The 23,563-nt window shown below is 35.9% G+C and overlaps 1 protein-coding gene across 4 annotated transcripts in view; it reads right to left on the bottom strand.

The window, feature by feature from the left end:
* ARAP2 (ArfGAP with RhoGAP domain, ankyrin repeat and PH domain 2) overlaps window positions 1-23,563 on the bottom strand; it is a 200,215-nt gene that overhangs the window by 78,967 nt on the left and 97,685 nt on the right. For all 4 annotated transcript variants that reach the window (XM_060012718.2, XM_060012721.2, XM_060012720.2 and 1 more), the window contains exons 16-20: window positions 19,489-19,633; window positions 17,354-17,456; window positions 16,516-16,714; window positions 16,146-16,209; window positions 2,339-2,502 (exon numbers count right to left, since the gene is read on the bottom strand). In XM_060012718.2, the coding sequence (XP_059868701.1) occupies window positions 2,339-2,502; window positions 16,146-16,209; window positions 16,516-16,714; window positions 17,354-17,456; window positions 19,489-19,633 (675 nt within the window). The remainder of the gene's footprint in view (window positions 1-2,338; window positions 2,503-16,145; window positions 16,210-16,515; window positions 16,715-17,353; window positions 17,457-19,488; window positions 19,634-23,563) is intronic.

Genomic DNA, 23,563 nt, shown 5'->3' with positions numbered 1-23,563 from the left:
AACTCCTAGAAGGCAAAGATCATGTCTTATTTTCTGTACACAGCAGCTACACAGTTCCTAGAAGAACTCAGTAGGTACTTAGTAAATGACCACAACAGAATAATAAGCAAATTCTACAAAAAAAAAAAAAAAAAAAAAAGCCAAGTTTCTGAGAGATTATGTTGCTGGTTGAGTGAATCTCTAATAGCTGGTACACAAGGTAACTGAATGTGAATTTGAAGGTAATTTTGTTTACATAAATTAAATATATTCCCCCAAGAATGAACTACTGTAACTCATTAAAAAAATTAAAACTCTAAGAATTATTCTGTGAACTTGGTCAGATTCGGATCTTGACACCATGAGCACAAAAAATTGGACTTAGATTTTAACCCAAAGATTAGGAAATTCAAAATAATTATGACCATAAAGGCTCTGAGCCAACCACTTGCATCCTATAATTATTGGGCATTTTCTAAGTTCATATCAAATCTTCCCTTGTATACATGCTGGTAATATTGGGTCTCCATGTTCTGCTCATTAAAAAAAAAAAAAAAGCTAAAAATACATGAAGACTTTTATTGGCTTTATTACTTTAATATGCAAGTTAATGTACCTTATGCTAGAGCTACAAAGTAGTTATAATGTATGAAATTTAGTTGAAAACAATCTAATGCTTAATGATTTTAAATTCAAATAAACACCACAAAGAAACTTCTGATTTCCCCAGAGAAACATTAAGTTGGATACGCTGAAGCTAGTCAAGTTATTTTAATCATTTGTCAGCTTATGAAGCACTTTATGCCATTATGAAATTAAGATGATTTGAAAATTCCCAATGAGGTTATGCTCTTGCTAAAACAGAATATGTGTGCAATTCATTTACACCTACAAAATGTAAATGCACTAATACTGAATTACTAATAAATGAAGATGATAACCTTCTTCTTCCCCCATTTTCAAATAAACAGATGATGACAGTTGATAAGAAAAACATAAACATACTATCAAGGGAAGGAACTTCATAGAGTAATCCCACATAATGTGATTACATACATATATACAATAGATATATAATTAAAACACAATAAATCTGAATATTAATGATAATTGTACTTGGATTACATATGAAATAACTAAAATACTTAAAATGGCACTCTCCCTAGGAGAAAATATATTAATATACACATATTCTAAACTTAATTTCCTAAAATTATTTTCCTCGTAGCCTTTGTTATTTTTGACATTTTGTTTCACATCCGCTTATTTAGTTCTCAGACTGGACGGCATGATTTATGGCTCTGTGTTTCACTCTTTACTCCCACTGTTCAATTTCCAGTATCAAACTTAGCAGCTAGCACACAACAGACACTTGATAAATAAGTAAAAAAAAAAACCTCATAACACAATGTTTTACTACAGCTCTTTCAATGATAACGTTTTCTTTTCAAATTAAAAACCCCAAAGATACTTTTAATATTAGGAGAACAATGAAAGGTTAATATATCAATAGCTTCCAAAATACCAAATAATCGTTTTACTTTTTTGCATGTACAATCTAAATCAATGACACTTATCGACAGGTTAAAAGAAAAAATATTTTTATATTAAAAATATAGTTAAGCAATTTATTTACTCTCCCTTTTAGAGTATTAAGGAAATATGTAACAGAAGGAATTTTAAGAATGAACAATAATTCGAAAATAAACATGAATAATAAAGGCATACTTTAGTTAATTTTAGGCATAGCTAAAATACTACCATAGCATATTAAATTAAAATGAAGCTGCACATGTGGGTATAAATCAAGTTGGTTTTAACCTGCAAACTATTCATAAAAATATTTGTTACAATTAAGTCAAACTATCACAGTTAATGACCATGATTCTTAATATAAACATGTGACCAATAGCACGTTGAGTGGAATAAATACACATACACTTTGTATGCAGGCCAACAAAAAGTAAATTCTTTTACACATTGTCCCATAGTTTACCACCTCTAAAAACACACTAAGGTGCCTCTGCGTTCCCCTAGATTTACTGTAAAGTTATAACCTCTGAAAAGTACAATCTTAATCAACTTTTAATATACATTTTATAATATAGATTCTTCTACTATGTCATTTAAAATTTTTATGCATGTAAAGGAAGAAGGAAATGGTAAAGGCACATGATATAATTTAAATGAGCTTTATTGTGAGAAAGAATGGCATTTAGGCTGAAGAGTGACGACACTTTTCTTTTTCACTGATGTACTTACAAAGGGCTCTAATTCAGTCCAATGGAGGTACCACTTAAAAACTGTAAATATGCTACTATGAGTTCTGTGGGTTGAATAAAAACTTTGTGATACTTACCATACTGTGTAACAAATGCTATACAGCTGTTCACGATAATGGGAACGTCATTTTTGCTGAGCTGCTGATCTTGTAACGCATTCCCATCTGTACCTGCTGCTTTTGCAATTGCAGTATGCCAGACTGTGAAATCCAACTTGGTATGCCCATGGATGTATAATGTTCTGTAAGGTTTCAAAAATATTTCAAATTATAATTTTGCCTTTTTAAAAATTCTTAACTTCTACACAGATTATCCTTAGATCCATATAAATGGGATCTTGTCTCATCCATCAGAAGAAAACCCCTCTGGGGACGTCCCTGGTGGTCCAGTGGTTAAAAATCCGTCTCGCAACGTGGGGGAAGCTGCTTTGATCCCTGGTCAGGGAACTAGGACCCCACATGCCGCGGGGCAACTAAGCCTGCGCACCGCAACTACTGAGCCCACACACCACAACTAGAGAGCCCACGCGCCGCAATGAAAGATCCCACGTGCCGCAACTAAGACCCAACACAGCCAAAGATAAATAAATAATAATAAATAAATATATTTTAAAAAAGAGGAAGAAAACCCCTCTACCACCAGCTTCCACTCACTCAATCCCTCTTTGCATGTACAGTCACGTCTCTCTCTATATAGAGTCCAGGAAGTTCCCTGAACTTGTGGTCTCGCATCCTTGCCTCCTTTCATTTCCCCTTTCATTCTGTTTCTGAATAACTGAACAGAAACCCTTGTAGCAAGCATCACCTGTGACTTCTCATGGATATTTGGGGTATATTTTTCAAGATTTTAGAACTGTTTGATGACTTCATTCCTTTAAAAAAAAAAGAGAGGAAAAAAAATACCACCCAATTCGGCTCTTGTAGCACAATTCTTCCTGGCTTTTCCTTCTATCTTTCTGGTGCCTCAATTTCTTTCCCAAGCTCACCTCCTGTTTCTGAAAATGAAGTTGTAACCTCAGTGCACTCACATGAACTCCAAGGACTTTCCAGGGACATGTCATTCAGGCCAGTGGTTTCATCCCCCGTATATAAGCTGGTAACTCCCAAATCCCTATCTCCAGGCAATAACTGTCTCACAAATCAGATCTCTATGTGATTGAAAAGCAAGAGCATAAAGCAGCTAAGAGAGTGGGAAATCCAATCAATTCCCAAACTCAGGTTTTAGCTCTGCACTCCCTTTATGACTTTGGACAAGTTATCAATCTTCTTTGGTTCTCAGTTTCATCACTGGCAAACTTAGAATAATAATAAACGTAATATTAGTAAATAATAAAATATAATACTAATTAATGTTGATTTTTGGACATCTTCACCTTAAGGTGCCACAAGCATCTCAAATCTTTATCCCTCCTCATACCAAACCAGTACTACTTTCTCCACTTATCCGACCAGAAATTTAGGATTCATTAACTGTATATTGGTCCACCCCCACTCCCACCCCATCACTGCCACATGAATTCAGTCACAAAATTCTGTTCATTCCAGTTCCCTGACATATATGCTCTGCCTCCTCTTTATTTGAACATCACTTTCTTTCAGGTCTTTGTACTGCTCCTTGAAATCACTAAAACCCCTCCAAACAAAATTCATTTCCCAATTCTCCACCTCTCCAGTCCCTGCTCCCCAAGACTGCCAGAATGATCTTTCTAAAATACGAAGCTAATGACATCACTTCCTAATCACTGTCCTTCTACAGCAGCTCTGGAGTTTTCAAGATTAAAAGGCCCTCATGATCTGGCCCGTATTTTCCCCTCCAATTCTGCCATTCCAGGAAGGAAGGAAGGAAGGGAGGGAGGGAGAGAGGAAGGGAAGGAAGGGAAGAAAGGGAGGGAAGGGAGGGGAGAGAGGGAGGGAGGGAGGGGAGGAAGGGAGGGAGGGAGGGAGGGACGGAGGGAGGGAGGAAAGAAGGAAGGAAGGAAGGAAGGAAGGAAGGAAGGAAGGAAGGAAGGAAGGAAGAATTAACATGTTCCTGTCTTCATAATAAATACTTCCAGCTCTTTGGCTGGTTACTCCAGCTCCTCCCCCATCGGTGTATTCCAGGTAACCCTCCCTGACACTCCATCCCCATCTCTCTCCATCCAATGCTTATTGTGTACCAGGCGTCCCTTCTTAATCCTGAACATCCACTCTACCCGCCATCATATTGCCTGCTCTATCTGTGTGAATGTTTTAGCCGCTACACCCCAAACTTTGTACAAGCAAACAAAGAAAGCATTTCAGCATCAATAGCCTTTAGCATAGGACGAGGTATTTAGTGGGTAAATAAGTTTTAATGTTCTAACACTAGATATAAAATTTGACTTGAAACACAAAGTAATCGTTGATGTATTTAAGTATAAAACTATTTAATTTTCATTTCAGACTATGAGACAGCTACTTTGGATTCAACCCAAAGAGAAAGGAATGAGCTGCTTGAACTCTGGATTGTTTTGGTTTCTTTCTTTTTTTTTTTGGTGGGGGGTGGGTAATGTTTCACATTCCTGATAATTCACTGGCCCTAATTTAAAAAGAAAACAAAAGTACTCCTTTCTGTCCTTCGGTTTCTTTTCTTGAAATGCTCCTCTAAGAAGATAAAGCTACTGGCACCCCACTCCACTCACTTCTAACATGTTCTGAACTTGCTGTAACTTCTTCTTCAGTGACACTGGTGCCCGTAATCTTCATCTCTTTTCTCCTGGCATCTCTATCTATTGTTTTTATTTTCCACACCACCACAACAGCCTTGACTTCCGGGTCTTATAATTTTCTTTTTGAAGAATTCTGATACTTGCTCTAATACTCCTGACATACCTTAGCCTTACATCATCTTTAGCTCAAAAACATTCTACTGCTGGGCATATTTGTCTAAATGAAACTATATAACCTGGGTAACTTCCTTGAGGAATATCAAGCCCCTACATTATGTAGACTTAATCAAAATTACCTCTTGCTAAATTAAGGAGTTTAGGTAAAGAGAAAATTTTAACTCTTTTTGAGTCTTGGTTTTTTTATCTGATAATTAAGCTCTGAATATGAGACAAAAATCTTTGAAAACGTGTGCTTATAAACAAACGACAGTGAGTATTTGAGCAAGCAGTAAAAGAAATCCAAAAGGCAATGCCCCTCCTATGATAGCAGTATAATTCTGCCGTTAACTGTAAATGTTTCCAACTTCAAATATTCTTTCTAACCTGAAGAAATCCTGTGATGACAAGTTTAGCTGTCTGCTTGTGAGCTAGTGAAGGGTAGAATGAGTAATGACAAGTTAAGTCCTGAGTCCACTTGTCAAAGGCTGAATCCTAAAATACATCATCGTGTGCAGTAGATGTTTGACATTTAATAGCATCAGTTCAACAGCTTTCCTCTCTGATGTTATCTAAACTCTGTGCACATCGACTAAAGCATCAAAAGATATTTTTAACACAAATGCTGGCCAACTTTGTGATTTCAAGTGTTACCGAACAACAATTTTACATTTCTGGATAACGATTCCAAAGAAGTAGGAACTTATATCTTGAAAATCTGGAAGTTCTTTTAAAGAACTCTAATTATAGAAAAATAAATTTTCCTGTCCATTCCCCAAGCCTAAATTTTAAATGGTACTTCAAAGCTAAGTAAAAAAAAATCCCTATATCCAATAATGAGTTAAGACAGGTCAATAAGACCTAGAAACCAAGTCCCAAGACTAATAAAAACAACTTTCTCAAAACTGTAATATAATAACCACAAAGCAGAGACTATCATATTTGAGCTTGGTCTACTGACAAGAACCAGAACAAATGATAGGATCTATAAATACGGCTGTATGAAAAATAAATTCACCTTTATAAAGAACATTTTAAACACAACTAAAAAACAAAAACAACACATTCCAAAAACATGACTAAAGAAGATAATATCCTAGGCATTTATACAGAAATCAAAAACTGAGTCTTGTAGTATAAGTCAGCATGTTTGACCAAAAAATACTTATTTTGCTTTCATTTCTGGAAGATCTTTTTGCTGGATAGAGTATTTTAGGCTAATAGCTGCTGGTTTGGTTATTTTGTTTCCCCCCTGCCCCCAACACATTAAAGGATATCATTATACTATCTCCTGGCTTGCACTGCTTCTGACAAGACATTCTCATCTTTGTCCCCTATTTTTAATGTGTCTTTTTTCCTCTGGTACTTTTTAATTTTTTTTTGTCTTCACACTGGTTTTCAGGAAATTGATTATGATATGTTTTAATGTGGTTTGCCTTTATCATGCATGAGGTATGTTGATCTTAGTACATCTGTGGGTTTACAGTTTTTATCAAATTTGAAAAAAGTCTGGCCATATTTCTTCAAATATATACATATATATTTACTCCATCCTTCTCTTATTTTGGGATTCTAATTATACTTACATAAGAATGATATTGTCTCACAGGTCACTAAGGCTCTGCTAATTTTATTCAGTCTTCTCCCTCTGTGCTTAAGTTTTGATAATTTCTATTGTCATGCCTTCAAGTTCGAGTTTTTTTTTAAATGTAGAGTCTGTTCTTGCATTTAGCTGATCTAGTGAGATTCTCTTTTCAGATAGTGTATTCTTCAGCTTTAGAAGTTCCATCTGGCTCCTTCTTTAGATCCATTTTTCTATGTTTATGTTTTCCTTTACATCTTTTTTTCTCTGTGTAAATAATTGTCTTTTTATTTATTTATTTTTTACTGGAGTATAATTGCTTTACAATGTTGTGTTAGTTTCTGCAGTACAGTGAACTGAATCAGCTATAAGTATACACATATCCCCTCCCTCTTAGAACTCCCTCCACCCCCCAATCCCACCCATCTAGGTCTTCACAGACCACCGAGCTGAGCTCCCTATGCTATACAGCAGGTTCCCACTAGCTATCTATTTTACACATGGTAGTGTATTTATGTCAAACCTAATCTCCCAATTCATCCCACCCTCCCTTTCCCCCACTGTGTCCACACGTCCATTCTCTCTGTGTCTATTCCTGCCCTGCAAATAGGTTCATCTGTACCATTTTTCTAGATTCCACATATATGCGTTAATATACGATATTTGTTTTTCCCTTTCTGATTTACTTCACTCTGTATGACAGACTCTAGGTCCATCCACATTTCTACAAATGACCCAATTTCTTTTTATGGCTGAGTAATATTCCATTATATATATGTACCACATCTTCTTTATTCATTCATCTGTCGATGGACATTTAGGTTGTTTCCATGTCCTGATTATTGTAAATAGTGCTGCAATGAACATTGGGGTACATGTGTCTTTTTGAATTATGGTTTTCTCAGGGTACATGCCCAGTAATGGGATTGCTGGGTCATATGGTAGTTCTGTTTTTAGTTTTTTAAGGAACCTCCATACTGTTCTCCATAGTGGCTGTATCAATTTACATTCCCAGCAACAGTGCAAGAGGTTTCCCTTTTCTTTGAACTCTCTCCAGCATTTATTGTTTGTATATTTTCTGATGATGGCCATTCTGACCACTGTGAGGTGATACCTCATTGTAGTTTTGATTCGCATTTCTCTAATAATTGGTGCTGTTGAGCATCTTTTCATGTGCCTCTTGGCCATCTGTATATCTTCTTTGCTGAAATGTCTAGTTAGGTCTTCCGCCCATTTTTTGATTGGGTTGTTTGTTTTTTTGATATTGAGTTGCATGAGCTGTTTGTATATTTGGGAGATTAATCCTTTGTCCATTGGTTCGTTTGCAAATACTTTCTCCCATTCTGTGAGTTGTCTTTTTTATGGTTTCCTTTGCTATGCAAAAGATTTTAAGTTTAATTAGGTCCAACTTGCTTATTTTTGTTTTTATTTTCATTACTGTAGGAGGTGGATCATAAAAGATCTTGCTGTGATTTATGTCAAAGGGTATTATCTTTTACAATATTTATAATATTTTAAAATTACTGTCTATATTCTTTGCTAATTCCATTATCTTTCTCATTTCTGGGTCTGTTCTTATCAACTGATTTGCAGCTTTTTCACTTTGCTAGTAACTTTTACTGTATGCTAGACATCATTCAGTGCCAGGATTGTTTCTTCCTTTAAAGGGTGTTGATGTTTGTTTTGGGATCTTTTGCCTATTTGACCCCAGGTAACTAAATGACTTGTGAAGAGGTCTGTTTTTAAGCTTAGTAAGGTAAAAATGGAGCAGCCTTTACCTGAAGGCTGGTTTAGCCTTAATACTCTGGAATTAACTTTCTGGAGTCTTTACAAATGCTCTGTGTTAATGAAGTCTGTCTAACTTGGCTAGATAAAATTTGAACCCACTCCAGCAGTGTCTAAACTCTGGGAATTGTTCAACTCATAGCACACCCTGGGAGTATTTCTACCTGGAGTTTCAACCTGCAAATATGCAGGTTCGTATTGAGCTGAAGATGGAAGGGAACTCCTTTGAAGATTTCTGAAGCTCTTGCTCTGCACATCTCCCTCTCTGCTCTGTACTCTATCCTGCAATGTTTAGCTACCACAGATTCCCCTATCTCTATAGGGGAAATCAATACAGCAAAACCTCTTCAATATAGCAAAACCACCACCTTCTGCTTGGGTTTCCCCATTCCCTGTGCCAGGGACTGATAAGAAGCCAAGGTGATCTTAACCCTTATGTCACTTGTTTCCCTTCTCTCCATGATCACAATCCTGGGATACCTCTTGCCCTAAAGTCTGAAAATAGTTCATCTCATATGTTTTGTCCAGTTTTCTAGTTGTTTAAAGTGAGAGGGCATGTTCCATACCAGTTATTTCTTCATGGACAGAGATGGGAGTCCAGAACATTTCATTCAGTCATTGCATCCATAAATCACCCTCATCTTAGTTTATAGAGAAACAGTATTTTTTTCCCCATACCTTCAGATAAGAAACTGCTGCACAGTGATGGAATTTTAGCCAGAAAGAGGCAAACAATTATTAAGACAATCTGCAGATGCACAGACTGTATCACAAGAATAATGAAGAATGAAATATTAGCTTAACTAGCTTGTTTCCTCCGAAGCCAACAGTTTAGTAAAAAGTGTCAAGGCACACTATTCCTTGAGAAAGACAAAGCCTTCAAGCTTTCAATTTCATCTCTATATAGTATTAGGCAATCACCTATAGGAATGTGAGAAACAGCCCTGTTTCAAGTCTGCTTAAAAAAAAAAAAAAAAAAAAGCCATCTTTACCCTTGTAAAGAGCCTGCCATCCTTTCCAGAACAAGGCAAGTTATTAATTACATTTAATTGATAATACTAATATGGTATCGACCTATCTCTCCAGGCCCACTCTCTCATGCTTCCTCCTTAAGAACTGAAGGTTGAGGCTGAGCTGGACTGAAGTTGTACCCTAGCCCATCCTATTTCTCTGAAACTATCGTTTCCACCTCTTTGAAGATCTTAGTGTCTCAACCCCTCATTTTTTTCCTACTCTAATCCTACCTAGGATTCCAGAGCCACTTAAATATACTTTTTCTTAAAAAATAAAAACTGATTATCTTGATCCCATTTATCTAGAAGGGATCTTCTCATTCTTTTGTATTTTTTCACACCATATTGCATTTATTTGTTCATGAGCTTACATTCTAGTATATGGGAGGTGTCTTGAACTGAATGAAACACATTTTTGAAGAAAATAATATATACTTTAAAATCCACCTATTATTAAATAGGCACACATTCCCTTTATCGTGATTTTCTTTAACAAACAAAAAAAATCACCTTATAATGTAAGTTTGAATAGTCCCTTTCTTTCTGCAAAACCTGCGGGGGTGGTGAGAGAAGAGTGGTTTGCTTTGGCAACATTCAGATTAAACCATCTCTGCAAATTAAATCATCAGAAAGTTACAAAAGCAGTCAAGCTGATATTGTGGGCAATCAGCTACTGTTTAATTTGCAATTAAATGCACAATTTAGAAACCACTTTAAGATAATTCACCCTGGAGGGTACTGCTAACATATCAGCTGCTATAAAACACAATTCAAGGAGGGAAAAAAAATCACATGCTATAAGTTGATATGAAATAAGAATCTTCAACTTAGGGTATTAATCACCCAAATTGAGAAAAGTATTCTGTCCCATAATTGTGAAACATATCGATAAAATGTTTACTCCCCAGTGTCGACTTCTTTATGTCTGGAATTTGCAGTTAAAACTGGATGTCATCAGGCTTGGGAGCCATCAAGTGCTTCATGCTTTACTATAGGTCAACTAAACAATCTCTAAAAAATTAAAACAAACAAACAACAACAACAAAAAGCTAGGCTGTTCCGTTTCTGATGAACACAGTTGAGTTATTCATACTGTGTTTATTACAACTAACAGCCTTTCTACAAAAGCTTAATAATAGGTGTCTTTGACAAATGAGCACGAAGCTACAGAATGTGAGATGGTGCACACAGTAACTTATTTATCAGAAAGAGATACACAGAGAATGTGGGCCAAGTGCAGAAATAGTTTTTAAATTTTATGAAAAGCATGCTGTAATCTACTGAATACTTCAGTCACAGTGGATATATAACCTACTGTCCAGAAAAGTGCCTTCTGACCTCAGCAGGGTCCAGGACATTCACTGACTAACAATGGGTATTCAAAAACATGATTTCTTTCTTTCTTTTTTTTTTCTTTCTACACCAAGAAAAGCATAGAATCTAAGTCCCAATAACAGCATCAAATATCATGGCAGAAAGCCTTAAGTGTAATCAAGAAAGCTTTATTTTCCAAAATAATAATTTTTAAAGTATACAAAGAATACACATTAAAGCGACACCATCTGGAGCACCTTCTGCTTAGAGCTTTTCAGAGCAAAAATGCTCTGTGTGTGGAAAATATTATTGCAATATTTTTCTGTCTAAAAACACTCATGCTATGTATATAGAGAAAATTACCATGAAGATTAAAATATATATCTAGTGACTATATTCACTGGATGGTTATCAAGTTATGAACTAGTTCATGGGGTTCATTCTCTTGCCTTTAAGAAACATTAATATATTTTAAAATTTTAATCAAGGGTAGACAAGGGCAGAGAAAATATGTGAAATTAATTCATTAAGTTTATTTATGATTTGCAGCTCTGGTTCAAGCTGTTACTAGCAAAAAAATAAAGGTTAAAACTTATAGCTAGTTGGTTTCTCTTTCTTTCAATTATTCTCACTATCTTTATATGCCACCAACGTGAATAATTAGAAGTTGTTTTATGTCTTAAAGCCGCAATTTTGTCTGTCATTGACAAGTCTACTGCAATCGACTGTACTTTACAGTCAGTATTTCCCAAGGGGCTAACAGATCAAAAGACATGAAAAATAGGGCAATGCAATGCAATTCTCTTATTTTTATATGATATTAAAACAGATCTTAAACCATTACATCTATAATTAACTGGCTTTGTTTGAGTACTGGGAGAGAAGTACAGTACATAGTCCCTATTTTGGTAAGTGATAAAACTATTCATAAAGTCACCCAGGCCAAAAGCTCAGGAGTCATCCTTATTTCCTACCTCACAAAACAACTGAAAACCAGCAGACTGGTTGAAAACCAACAGATTGGTCTCTCTCTCTCAACATCCCACCACCAAATCTAGAAAGCTACCAACATCCAAAACCATCCATCAATTCCTCTTTTCTTCCTGTTAGAACTGAGGGACCTGTCCTGTTGTCCTCTCTCTAATACATTCACTCTTCTCCTTTTTTTTTTTAATCTCTGCTCCATCAAAATGTTTTAGATGGCACAAGTTCAAGCCATCTAAAACAAAATTGCACATACATTCCCTTCCTGGATCAAATCCCTTTTACTTCATTAATCCTATTAACCTCCAGACATCCTAGACCAACTGGTTATCTAATCTGATCCCTTTCCCAGCCTGACTCTAATCCAGTTTCTGTTTTATCACTTCTGTTCTCCACAGAGTCCCCAGATGGACTCCCCATCACTTACCAATGGAGTATCTGTCCTCATCAGATAGCACCTGACACTTCTGACTATTCCTTCCTTCTTGAAACATCCTCCTCCCGGGCTTGGTGCCACATTCTCTCTTGGTCTCCTGCTTCAGTCTCTGGGTAAACTAGCTTTACACCCCACGATAGCTATTCCTCTCTGACAACCATCCCCACCTCCAACTGACCTGTATTCACCAAGGCTCTCACACGTTACTTCTTCCCTTCTCACTCTGTAGACTCTCCCTAGGTGATTTCACTTTCTTTCTTCTATATGCGGGTAACTCCAAAATCTATATCCCCACCCCATTAACCAATCAGGACTGTCAGATCCATAAATATAACTCCCTCCGAGCAACTTCTCCTTAGATATTTATAAGCATTTCACGTTCAACATGTCGAAAATCAAACTCATTATCTCCCCAGCTCTCTCCCAGACCTGCTCATTTTCCATTTTTCCCTATCTCAAGTCCCTTTATTTACATATGTATATACATATCCACATATATGTACACACACGTGTGAATGTCTGTGTATAAATATATAGACATATGGGTCTCTGTTCAGCACCACACAAGGTGCTCTGGACACCTGCAGGCTCTTTGTGACATCAAAGATTACAACCTAGTGCACTAACCATCTCCCAGGTTGATTCTTTATTCACACTTCTAACCTCTCTTCTTTCTGCTTCATCTTTAATTATGTAAGCATTGTGTGGATACATTTTTCTAATAAAATAACTTTTTAAGTTTTCTAATAAAAATTTTATTTTCTAATAAGTTGTTGAAATTTTAATTTCTAGTGACTTATATTATTTATCCAGGCTTCTAGTACATTTGATGACAATTCTTGAGAGTGATCTACACAAAAGTATTGGTAAATTAATACTTAACACTTGTTTTAAAAAGAAGAAATATTTAGGTTGTTAAGTTAAAAAATTGACCTTACCTTGATGTCAAAATGGATTACTGTCCTCAATACCATATAGGCATTGGAAGGCTAAGTGCTTAAAATAGTGGCTAGTATATGGTAAGTTCTATACATTGGTGTCATTGTATTATTGTTATCTGAATATTATTGATTTGAAGAAAACAGGGAAAGCAAATGAAACCAAGATATAAGCATGTGATAAACACAGTTGTTTTCAAATGGTGCCTTTGTATGGCAGCTATTCAAAGAGATCCAAGGAAAATACCTTAGTTTTATATTTGTCCCTGTATTTCTCCTACTCTCCTCCTGACACATTCTCTGTTCCTTTCATACAAATGCTTTCAGCATAACTAGTTGATAACACATGTAGATTAAAAACTTTAAATTATTATCAGAAACAAAATTACACAGCTTTGACCATTATTTTGATATTCTATTAGTTTTTAACTATTCCATGAATTCAGAGTGTATCTGAATTCACCTCCTGATTCCTGTTGCCCAGGGGAAAGGTCAAGATGTTACAAAGTAACAAAACATTTAGTCTTCTGGCTTCCTTATCTAGCATTCATGAGGGAGTGCGCTGCATGCAGTAAGCACTAAAGAAAAATTAAAATTGAATATCACTAACCCACATTTGGTACATTTTAATTAAAATCTAGGTACCACTGGTCAAATCCTTTATAGACTAAAAATGATAGAAAAATACCTTGGCTATAGTAACCTGATTTAGAAAAAATTATGTATACATATAATAAATACAATAAATTCCACTAGCAAGTTCCTGCTTGCTTATTTGTTTAAGAACATAAGCTCTGTGAACTCAGACATGCAATGTGTATTGCTGACCATTTTTTCCTTTCGTGTAGATAACAGGCGGCAGGCATTCCATAAACATTAATAGATGACTATAAAAAGTACATTTGTGCTAGCACTTTAATGCCATAATACTATCCACTGTCTCATTATCATTTCTGAACATGTACGTAACAGGATTCTGAGAGAACAGTATAACTATCATCTGGTACTGAAAATCAGCATCTAAAGAGCATCATTGACCATTGTAAGTCCAGAAATAAATAAGTAAAAACATAAAATCCTAATTATGTTTGTAAGTTAAAAAACACACTCTGACATAAGTATCTAATCAGCAATATGTTTGCTGTCTAAAGCTGTTGATATTCTCCTATGAAGTTCAAGAAAAGACAGGTTCAGATAACTACTCAAAGTCATTATCCTTGTCACCAGCATGGAAATTCACCAGAGGGAAGGCTGATTTAGCTATATTTTTATATTATCATTACATATATTTTTGCAAATGATCCTGTACTCTTGTGGAACTAAACATTCTGAATTAATGTAATTAAGGGATTTGAAAGCAAATAATGAAACATCAAGAGAAAACAATTTGTTCTTCCTAATTGTTGTGATATGACTCTAGCTGCTCCTTCTCAGGCTCTTTTGCTAGATCATTCCTCCTCTACAACTGGAGGCCCTGGGGCTACATCCTTGTCTCTTTACTATCTACAGTCCTTCTCAAGGTGAATCTGTCCAGTTCCTTGGCTAAATAAATAAGTCAAAATGCTGATGACTCAAATCTTGATCTCCAGCTGCAACCTCTCCACTTAATTCCAGGCTTGTATATACAAATGCCCAGTCACCAGCTCCACTTTGCTTTCAAACAGACATCACAAAATTATTATTTCCAAAACCAAATTCTTGATCTACTACCCTAAACTTGCTAGTGTCCTATCTCTACTCTCCATGTACTTTTTATCTCAAAAACACAGCACCATTCATCATTTATGTAAATGCTCAGGCCAAAAACTTTGGGGTCATCCTTGACTCTCAGAGTCATTGAATCCATCAACAGACCTGCTCACCTCCACCCTCACAGTAGATCCTACACTCAACACTATGTCATTAGGAAGACACGTTTTGCCTGGCCTCTGCAGCATCATCCTACCTGGAGGCTCAGTTTCACTCCTGTCCTCCAAAAGCTATTCATCTGAATCACAGTAGTCATTTAAAAACATAAGTCAGATGATTCCACTTCCTGGCTCTCAAATCAAGCAGCTTCCCGTCACGCTTAGAATAAAATTCAAATCATTTTTACATATCATGGCCTGTAAGGCCCTATATGTTCTGGCCCAGGGATATCTCCGCAATCATTTCTTCCCACTGTCACTCATTCAAATTCCCCCAGCCACAGCAGCTTCCCTGAAGACCCTGAACATTCCAAGCACAACACAGCCTTGGGGTCTTCAAAATACCCTTGACTTTGTGCCTGGTACATTCTATTCAGACTGCTGTATGGTTTGTTTCTTCACTTTATACAAATCTCTGATCAAAGATACCTTCTATATACCTATTGAGAACAGAATACTGCTCCATCAGGCACACTCTCTTCACCTTATGTTTTTTCAAGCATTTAAAATTAAGGGACACAATACTATGCCATTTTTTTTGGTCTGCTTATATTGTGTTTCCCTCACTAGTGTAGATGCTTCATAAGGGCAGAGACCATATCTGTTTTACTCATCACTGTATCCCCAATACCTATAACAGTTCCTGATATACAGTAGAAGCTTAATATTTATTGAAAAACTGAATAAATTCGAGAAATCAGGTTTTAGCTATGCATGATTCAGGGTATTATTTATAGCCATCAAATAACTACACTGAAAACATATTTACAACTGGCAAAGTGCTTCCAAATACTTATATGTGAATGTTGAAAAGGGATCAAGGTCTGTAGAAAACTCTAATAACTGATCACACTGAGTTTCTCCTAATGAATATAAAAATATGCAAGCTTCATTGGTGTACTCTTTCTACTAAAGAGAACATACACACACATACACACACACACACACACACACACACACACGTACGATTCGGAAAATTCCCAACAGGCTACAAAATAATAGGTTCTCCTCCAAGAGGATAACCAGTATACTCAACTCCCTAGAGCTGTAGAGGTAAAGAGTAAAAAGCAAAAATGCACTTACCTCCCTTTTTCTACCAAGAGCAAGACATCCAATTTTTCCCCATTTTGAAGTACTGTGCTAATTGCTGAAGGGAAAGAAGAAAAGCATGAACATATTTTTTAAAAAAGAGATATAGGAACATATGTATATGTATAACTGATTCACTTTGTTATAAAGCAGAAACTAACACACCATTGTAAAGCAATTATACTCTAATAAAGATGTTTAAAAAAAAACATTACACAAAATACCCTTAAAGACTACTGAGTCAGTCATATGATGTTTGGGAGTGAGCCATCATAATTTTATGTGAAATCTACTACTTCCATGTACAATAAAGAATTGTGTGCAGAATACAAAGTGAGAGAGAGAAAAAAAAAAACCCACTTACTTAGTTCTTGCAGTCTTCTTAAGTGCATTCTATCCTCCTGACCTTCTTGCATTTGAAGGCAAAAACGCAAACTAGATTTGTCCATAGCAAACCAGCCTTTTCTCCACTGATCCAGGGCATGGCAGTCTTTGTAGTAGAGTTGACCAATCAAATCATAGTCAGCTTCTGTTAAGTTTTCAGCAACAAAGGGAACAAAATGCTGTTAAAACAAATACAAAAAAGTAATAAAGACAGTGGAAATAGGAAATCCCTTATATAGCTACAGATACGAGGGAAAGTGGAAAAATTTGTTTTTCTATTTTTAAGATTTAGAAGGAGTCCAGATTGCAAAACAATTATTTAAACCTGCTATCAGTCTTAAAACTGAAGAGCTATAATACAATTTCAAATGGCAGCATCTTAAGCCATTTTTCTTATATATAGATTTGAAATAGGAAGACATTCTCTTTGTTGATTTGTGGCATTTTTCAAAATGTCAACCTTCAATGTTTGTCTTCATTTGTATCTTTTACTGAATCTGTTCTTTTCCCCTTTGTGTATACCATGACTAAGATATCTACCTATAAAAAGACATACAAAAAAATGACTTTACAACATTGAAAAGATCTCCATAATCAAAGCACAGCCTTAATTTGAAGAATGACTTGTCCAAGATCCTACATTAATTTTGTCTCTGCTTAAGGCTCTAGGAAGGTAGTTCTTAACCTCTTTTGACTACAACATATGAAAACCTTATGAAGTATGGACATTCTTCCCAGAATCCTGTATAAAATTTTCATGGACCTCTGAAGGTTAAGAATCTTCTCTGGATTTAGGTAATAAAACAATATTTAAATACCTTGGCTATTGCTTCTGTCCATTTTCTTTGAGCTTGAGATGTTTCAGCTCCAAATAAAAATGCACGTTCTGAGGGTAAATAGATCTCGAAGGTAAAGATGGGCCTACAGCACACAAGAATAAAAAGATACCACTGGTTATGTTTGGCTTTTATGAGAAAAATAACACAAAGGTCCAGTTTTTAATTAAATTCTTTTTGAAAATGGAATAATGGTGTGAAATCTATCTACCCCCTACCTACCATATTTTTCTGTTGATGGTTTATATTTTATTCAAATGAGTTAAATGGAACACACTGGATCAGACAAAAGGAATATTATTCTGACTAATCACTCTACAGCATGACTTTGTCGATGCCCTGATGTGACAAAGGCTGTCTTCTGTCTCCTCTTCCCTCTCAGACCACTCCTTCTTGATTTATTCTGACCCCCTATTCAACGCAAACATTGTCCAAACAGTTCTCTAATTAGTTCTCTTCTTGTCTTACTTCACAAATTTTCCTTCCATCATCTTGTCTTATGCCAAAATTTCATCTCCTTACCATAGATAAAATTAGGGTAACATCCCAAGCCCTGAATTTTTCCTTCTGTTCCTCATCCACAGCTCCAAGTATTTCTTGGAACATGCTAAGTATATATTCTGCCATTACTCAAAATACCTTATACCAAACTCATCTTCCTTCTTCCTCTTTCTCACCCCCAACCTACTGTATCTCCTTCATATTCCAATTTAGAGGCATCACCATCTACCTCAGCAACGAGATCAAAACTTTGGAGTCTAATTTATTCTTCCTCTTGACATGAGCTCTTCATCCATTCAGTCAGACATTTAATGTTATCAGTTCAATCTTAAGAGTCTCTCAACCCACTGTTTTCCTTTTTCATTACTTCTTCCTCTAGCTAAACTTTCAGTAATTACAGTCTCTCTCCCTCCAACCTCTTCTTTATCACTTCAGTCAGCTCTCTTCCTAAAATACAAATCTGTGTGATTTTTCAGTGGCTACATTACTGATTTAAAATTCTGTAATATGCTATTGAAGGCAATTAAGAATTATTTTTTTAACCACATCTCATTATAGATGCTTTCTCCTACATATCTACTTGTATCAGTAACATTCCATCAAGAATGTTTTATTTTTGAATATGATTATATGCTAATGTAAAATTATTTAAGCAACTTAATAAATAGGATGCAGTTAATATTCCATGGTAAGCCATGTTAAACTGATCATTCATTTAGAGTAAAAGCACTATTAAGATTAAAACAAAAAACAAATCAACTAATAACCAGTTTTGTTCACATAAAAGAATCAAATCAGATTTACTAGAAAACAACAGTCATTTCAACTAGTATATATTGGTCATTATGTGATAACAGTAATATGTTTCATGCAATTTTATATAAATAACATAGCTTTACAAATCTCTTCTTTTCTCACATAAACTTTTTATTAAAATACTATGATCCTATAAAACTGTTTTTTGCAGATTTTAGTATTCATACTTTTTTATTAATTACATGACAAAATGTGATAAGAAACTTTCACACCAAAGACCTTAGAGGGTCAATTTCCAAAAGTCCTCACAGAGTCCTATTAAACTATTTTGTAAGTCAAACATATTAAATAAAAAATGCTTCCTCTTTGAATTAAAACTTTTTTGAGACCATAAAAATGCCAAAGTAGATCTTTAAGGAATTTAGTATTTCAATATGCTATTAAATATGCTTAATAGTTTATTTTATTATGAACAAACCACTGAATTTTTTGTCATCTCTTTTAACCATGATACATTTAATGAAAGCATAAATTTTGTCATTAGTCCACTATTTTAAATAATGAATAAGTCATAAAAATTATGGGACCACATGTTCAAGAATGGAATGACATAAACTTACTTAAAATTAGATACAAACACGTCAGCCTTTCATATTACCTAATATAATATTTAAATTTTTCCACTTTTTAGTGAATTCCCTAAGGAACTTTCAGAAGCTGAAAAATGAGTAGGCTTCAAGAAACCATTAAACTCTTCTAAAAGAAGCAACTGAAGTGAAATGATAATAAAATCCTTATTACCTGGTATGATACATACCAGAAAATACTTTCGACTCCTAACCATTTAATGATAGACCTACCCAGTATTTAAACAGAAGTCTTCTTTGTGTACAGCCAGGCAGATAACTTCATTGATATTAATGGTGCCATTAGGCGTGGTAGACTTATCATTTTCATAGTAACTCAAGAAGCCTCCTTCCAGAACACACCACTTTTTATTTGTCTCTAGGAATTGAAAACAAAACACAAAATAAATTGAGCTATACCATAAATCAGATTTTAAAATATGTGGGTTTAAATAATGACTGGATTCACATAAATAATGTATTAATTTTCTATTTTGTGTAAAGAGCATGATATTGCTGCATGGGATAAAAAGTTGTCACACTCCCTGCTCTCAAAAAAATTTACAATCTAGTAGCCAGGGACATACAAGACAAAAACAACTATGACACTGATGACCAGGGAAACAAGCAGATCCATAAAGAGACCGCTGCAAAACAACTCTGAAATGGCAAAGACTAATGTCTGTACAGAGTATTAGGAGGGAAAAATGTAGGGTTAAAGAGTAAGACTGTGGATGATGTGAAGTAGGTGAGCAAAGAAAGAAGGGGTCAGACCCTACAATGCCCTTAATGCCCTGTTTAGGGGATTTGAAATTCATCTTGTTAAGAATTCAGCACACTATGGCCTGCAGGCAAAATCCAGATCAACATCTGTTTTTGTAAATAAAGTTTTATTGAAAAAGAGCCACACCTATTCATTTATGGATTTTCTGGGGCTGCTTTCCTGCTACAAGGGCAGAGATGACTTGTGGCAGAGACCATCTGGCCTGCAAAGCTTGAGATATTTACTATCTGGCCCTTTTCAGAAAAGTTTGTTGAGCTTTGATTTTACAGTTGATGGTGAGCCACTGAAATGGTTTCAACAGAAGAAAATTCCATATTTAAATTTTACACACTTCATTTCTGTGGAAAATGGATGTGAGAAGGTGAGGCTGGAGGCAGGAAACCAGTTAGGACACTGTCAAAAGAAGTCTAAGTGAAAGATGAAGATCACCCAAAGCAGGACAGTGGTACTAAGGATAATGGGTCGGGGGGGGGGGGAGACGGAATGATGGGAAAGGATGGGGGACAATAGAGAGAAACAGGAGACAGAGGGGGGAAAGAGAGAGAGAAATGCATACATGCACCTGTGTGTTTTAAAGGGATACAACATGTATTGATGGGATGAAGGGAGTAAGGGAGAATTTATTAATAGTTGTATCATTTTTAGCTTTGATTACAAGGTGGGCAGAAATGTTTACTTTTTTCTACAAGAAAATAAAATAGAAACAGTTTTAGTGCATGTAATCTGAGTTTCCTTTGATATATACTAAATGAGAGCTATCCCCTGGAAATCCAAGTAGGAACACCTATTAGGCAGATCACCCTATGAATTTGCATCTTCAGGGCAAGGAAAGGCCTCCATGACCAGAAAGTCTTTAGCATACAGCTAGTGGTTGAAAATACACAGTAACCAAGGATAAAATCTTAGGGAACTTAGGGAACAATGGATATAGAAGGGTCCATGAAAGCAATGAAGTAAATGAGAAGAGACGGTGTATAAAACAGGAAAGCGGTGAGCATTTATGAAAGGAATGATTACCAACATTAAATATAGAAAGAGATCCAATAAAATAAGGGCGGAAAATAGCAGTTGGTCTTCAGAATAAGGAGGTAACTGCCTCTACTTTAGTGAGAGTTCTGTCTTTCTCATCATCATCCTGAGGTGGACCCTACAAAGGATAGACCCATTCTCGGAGGGAAGCTACCCTCAAACTGGAGTGGTAAGAAAATAACTTCAAACAAAAATACAGCTTCTGAAATAGTCATTTATGACTGAAAAGGATGTTTCTAAAGCAGCAAAAAATGCTTTCTGAGCTACAACCATTCCATAATTCTGAGAAAGAACTGTGGGAGGAAAGTCATAGAAAGAGGAAACTGTCAAAAACCTACCTGGCCAAAGAAAGAGATTACACGCGAAGTTAGGACCTAGGAAACGAGACTGAAGGCTCATGGCAGAGGCCAGGCCCCAGGAGTCTTACATGACAGGTGTTCAGGAGTTTGTACCTGCAGACAAGTGGGAGCCATTGGAAGGTCTTAAGCAAAAAGTGCCAAATGCATGATGCATAAAATAGATGTAAATGAAGAATCTAATTATGTTAATTCTAGTGGGAAACAAATGACAGATCTCTTTTAAAAGGTGAGTACAGGCTCACTGTAAGTTAGAAATATGGGCTTGAGGAGATTTAATCCTGTAGCATCATCACCATAACCCTTGATCAGCTTCATTTTTATAAGTGAAAACAGGTCAGAGGTCAAACCAAGTGGGCACAGATATTACCTTTGAGGATTTATAATAACAAAGCTGTGATAGTAAATCCTGACATTTCTATTCATCTGGGAAGCAACCAAAAGCTTCAACAAAATTATGTTGGATGGCATTCGTCTCATTGGGCTAATTCAGACAGGATACCCTCTCTGCTACAGAAGTCTTACTTTTTAATCAGTTACCAGAAGATGTCCACCAGATGGTGCACAGAATGGGCAACTCTGAGGACACAAGGTATTTACTAGACACAAGGTTGTGTGTATGGTGGTTGTACTGGCTGGAGGGGTTGTTCTCTGTTTCTATTCAACCTTGACATTTAGATCAGGGAAGAAAAACACTACTGGAATTTACTCACACACAACTAAAGAACTCCAGAGGTGACCTACTGAAATACTCCTACGAAGTGATGTAGATACTATAACAGAACTGGGCAGCTTGGCTGTCAGCTACCACCTGTAGGATATACCTAAATGCAAAGGCTCACTGGAAACCAGAAGCAGCTGTGTACATGGATCGCCTCTCTGCTACTCTTCCTCCTCCCCTTATCATCATATGCATGTGGCACGCACTGTTCTACACATCTTATGCACATTAACTCACTGAATCCTCAGAACAACCCAGTTAGGTCAGTTGTATTACTGCATACCCCTTTCCTTATACCCCGCCCACAGGCACAAGCTGGTTGATTGACCTTCCCAACATCACACAAGTACATCAGAGCCGGGGGTAACACCCAGGCAGTCAACTAGGGAAGCTACCCTTCTATCTACTTCACAAACTGCCTCTCTGTGCCTGTTACATGCTTGAAGCATGTATGTCCATTTTTAAAATGCATCAGGGTACAGCAGAGGTCATACCGTCAAATAGATATGTGCACAATAAATGTATGATAGTTAAGACGAAACTATTATTTTTTGAAACCATGACGTTGTTTCCTGATGAAGAATTTCCTCAACTGATGGCATTCAATGTTCACAGAAGACAGGAATACACACTAGGAATCCTTTTGATTTAAAATAAATGTATTACAGCCTTGGAGAAACATTTTTAAACTATACGAGTTAGGTATTTATAGAACAAAAGACCTTCAAAATTCCTCAATGCTAATCTATAAAAGAAAATATGAACAGTTAATAGAGAATTTCTAGTAAACCGTATCAACCACTTTCTTTTTAAAAATCAAACACTGTGTCAACAAATCAAGGTAAGATACCACGGGAAAATAATACAGTTGAGGGGAGAAAACAGAAAACAAAACCAGGATGCTATTATTCAGCTCTACACTTCGGTTTAACAAGAGCTATCAATCTTTCCTTTCATGAACACTAAATTGGGAAGAAAAAGAAAAATACAGATCAGTCTTCATAACCAGAAGCTAGAAGAACTTCAAATCCTGAAAACCTGAACTGACAATTTGAAGCTCTGTAACTCTCTGAAGGACTTGCATGCATTCTATTCCCCGACTTTTTTGTTTGTTTTTAATCAGTCTATTCTATGGCCATCCTGACAAGCCCTGATGGAGTTATGCAGTCCAGATGCTTTCAGAGGCAAAGGTGACAACCACACTTTAATCTCTAAATCTTTCCAAATAATTCAGTTTTCCCATAAAGCTGGTGCTCAACAGGAGTACCACCACTGCAGAATCTTGACAGAAAAGAAAAACAAAAAAACCCACCAGAACTCTATGCTTCTTGGTAGTTCGGCTTTTTCCTCTTCATTTTTAAGTGTTTTGTTCAGAATATTAACTAATAACTATAAATGGAATATAACCTTTAAAAACTG

The sequence above is a fragment of the Delphinus delphis genome, chromosome 5, assembly GCF_949987515.2.
Source record: "Delphinus delphis chromosome 5, mDelDel1.2, whole genome shotgun sequence".
Classification (NCBI taxonomy): Eukaryota; Metazoa; Chordata; class Mammalia; order Artiodactyla; family Delphinidae; genus Delphinus; species Delphinus delphis.
This window is presented reverse-complemented; position numbering and strand designations above follow the sequence as displayed.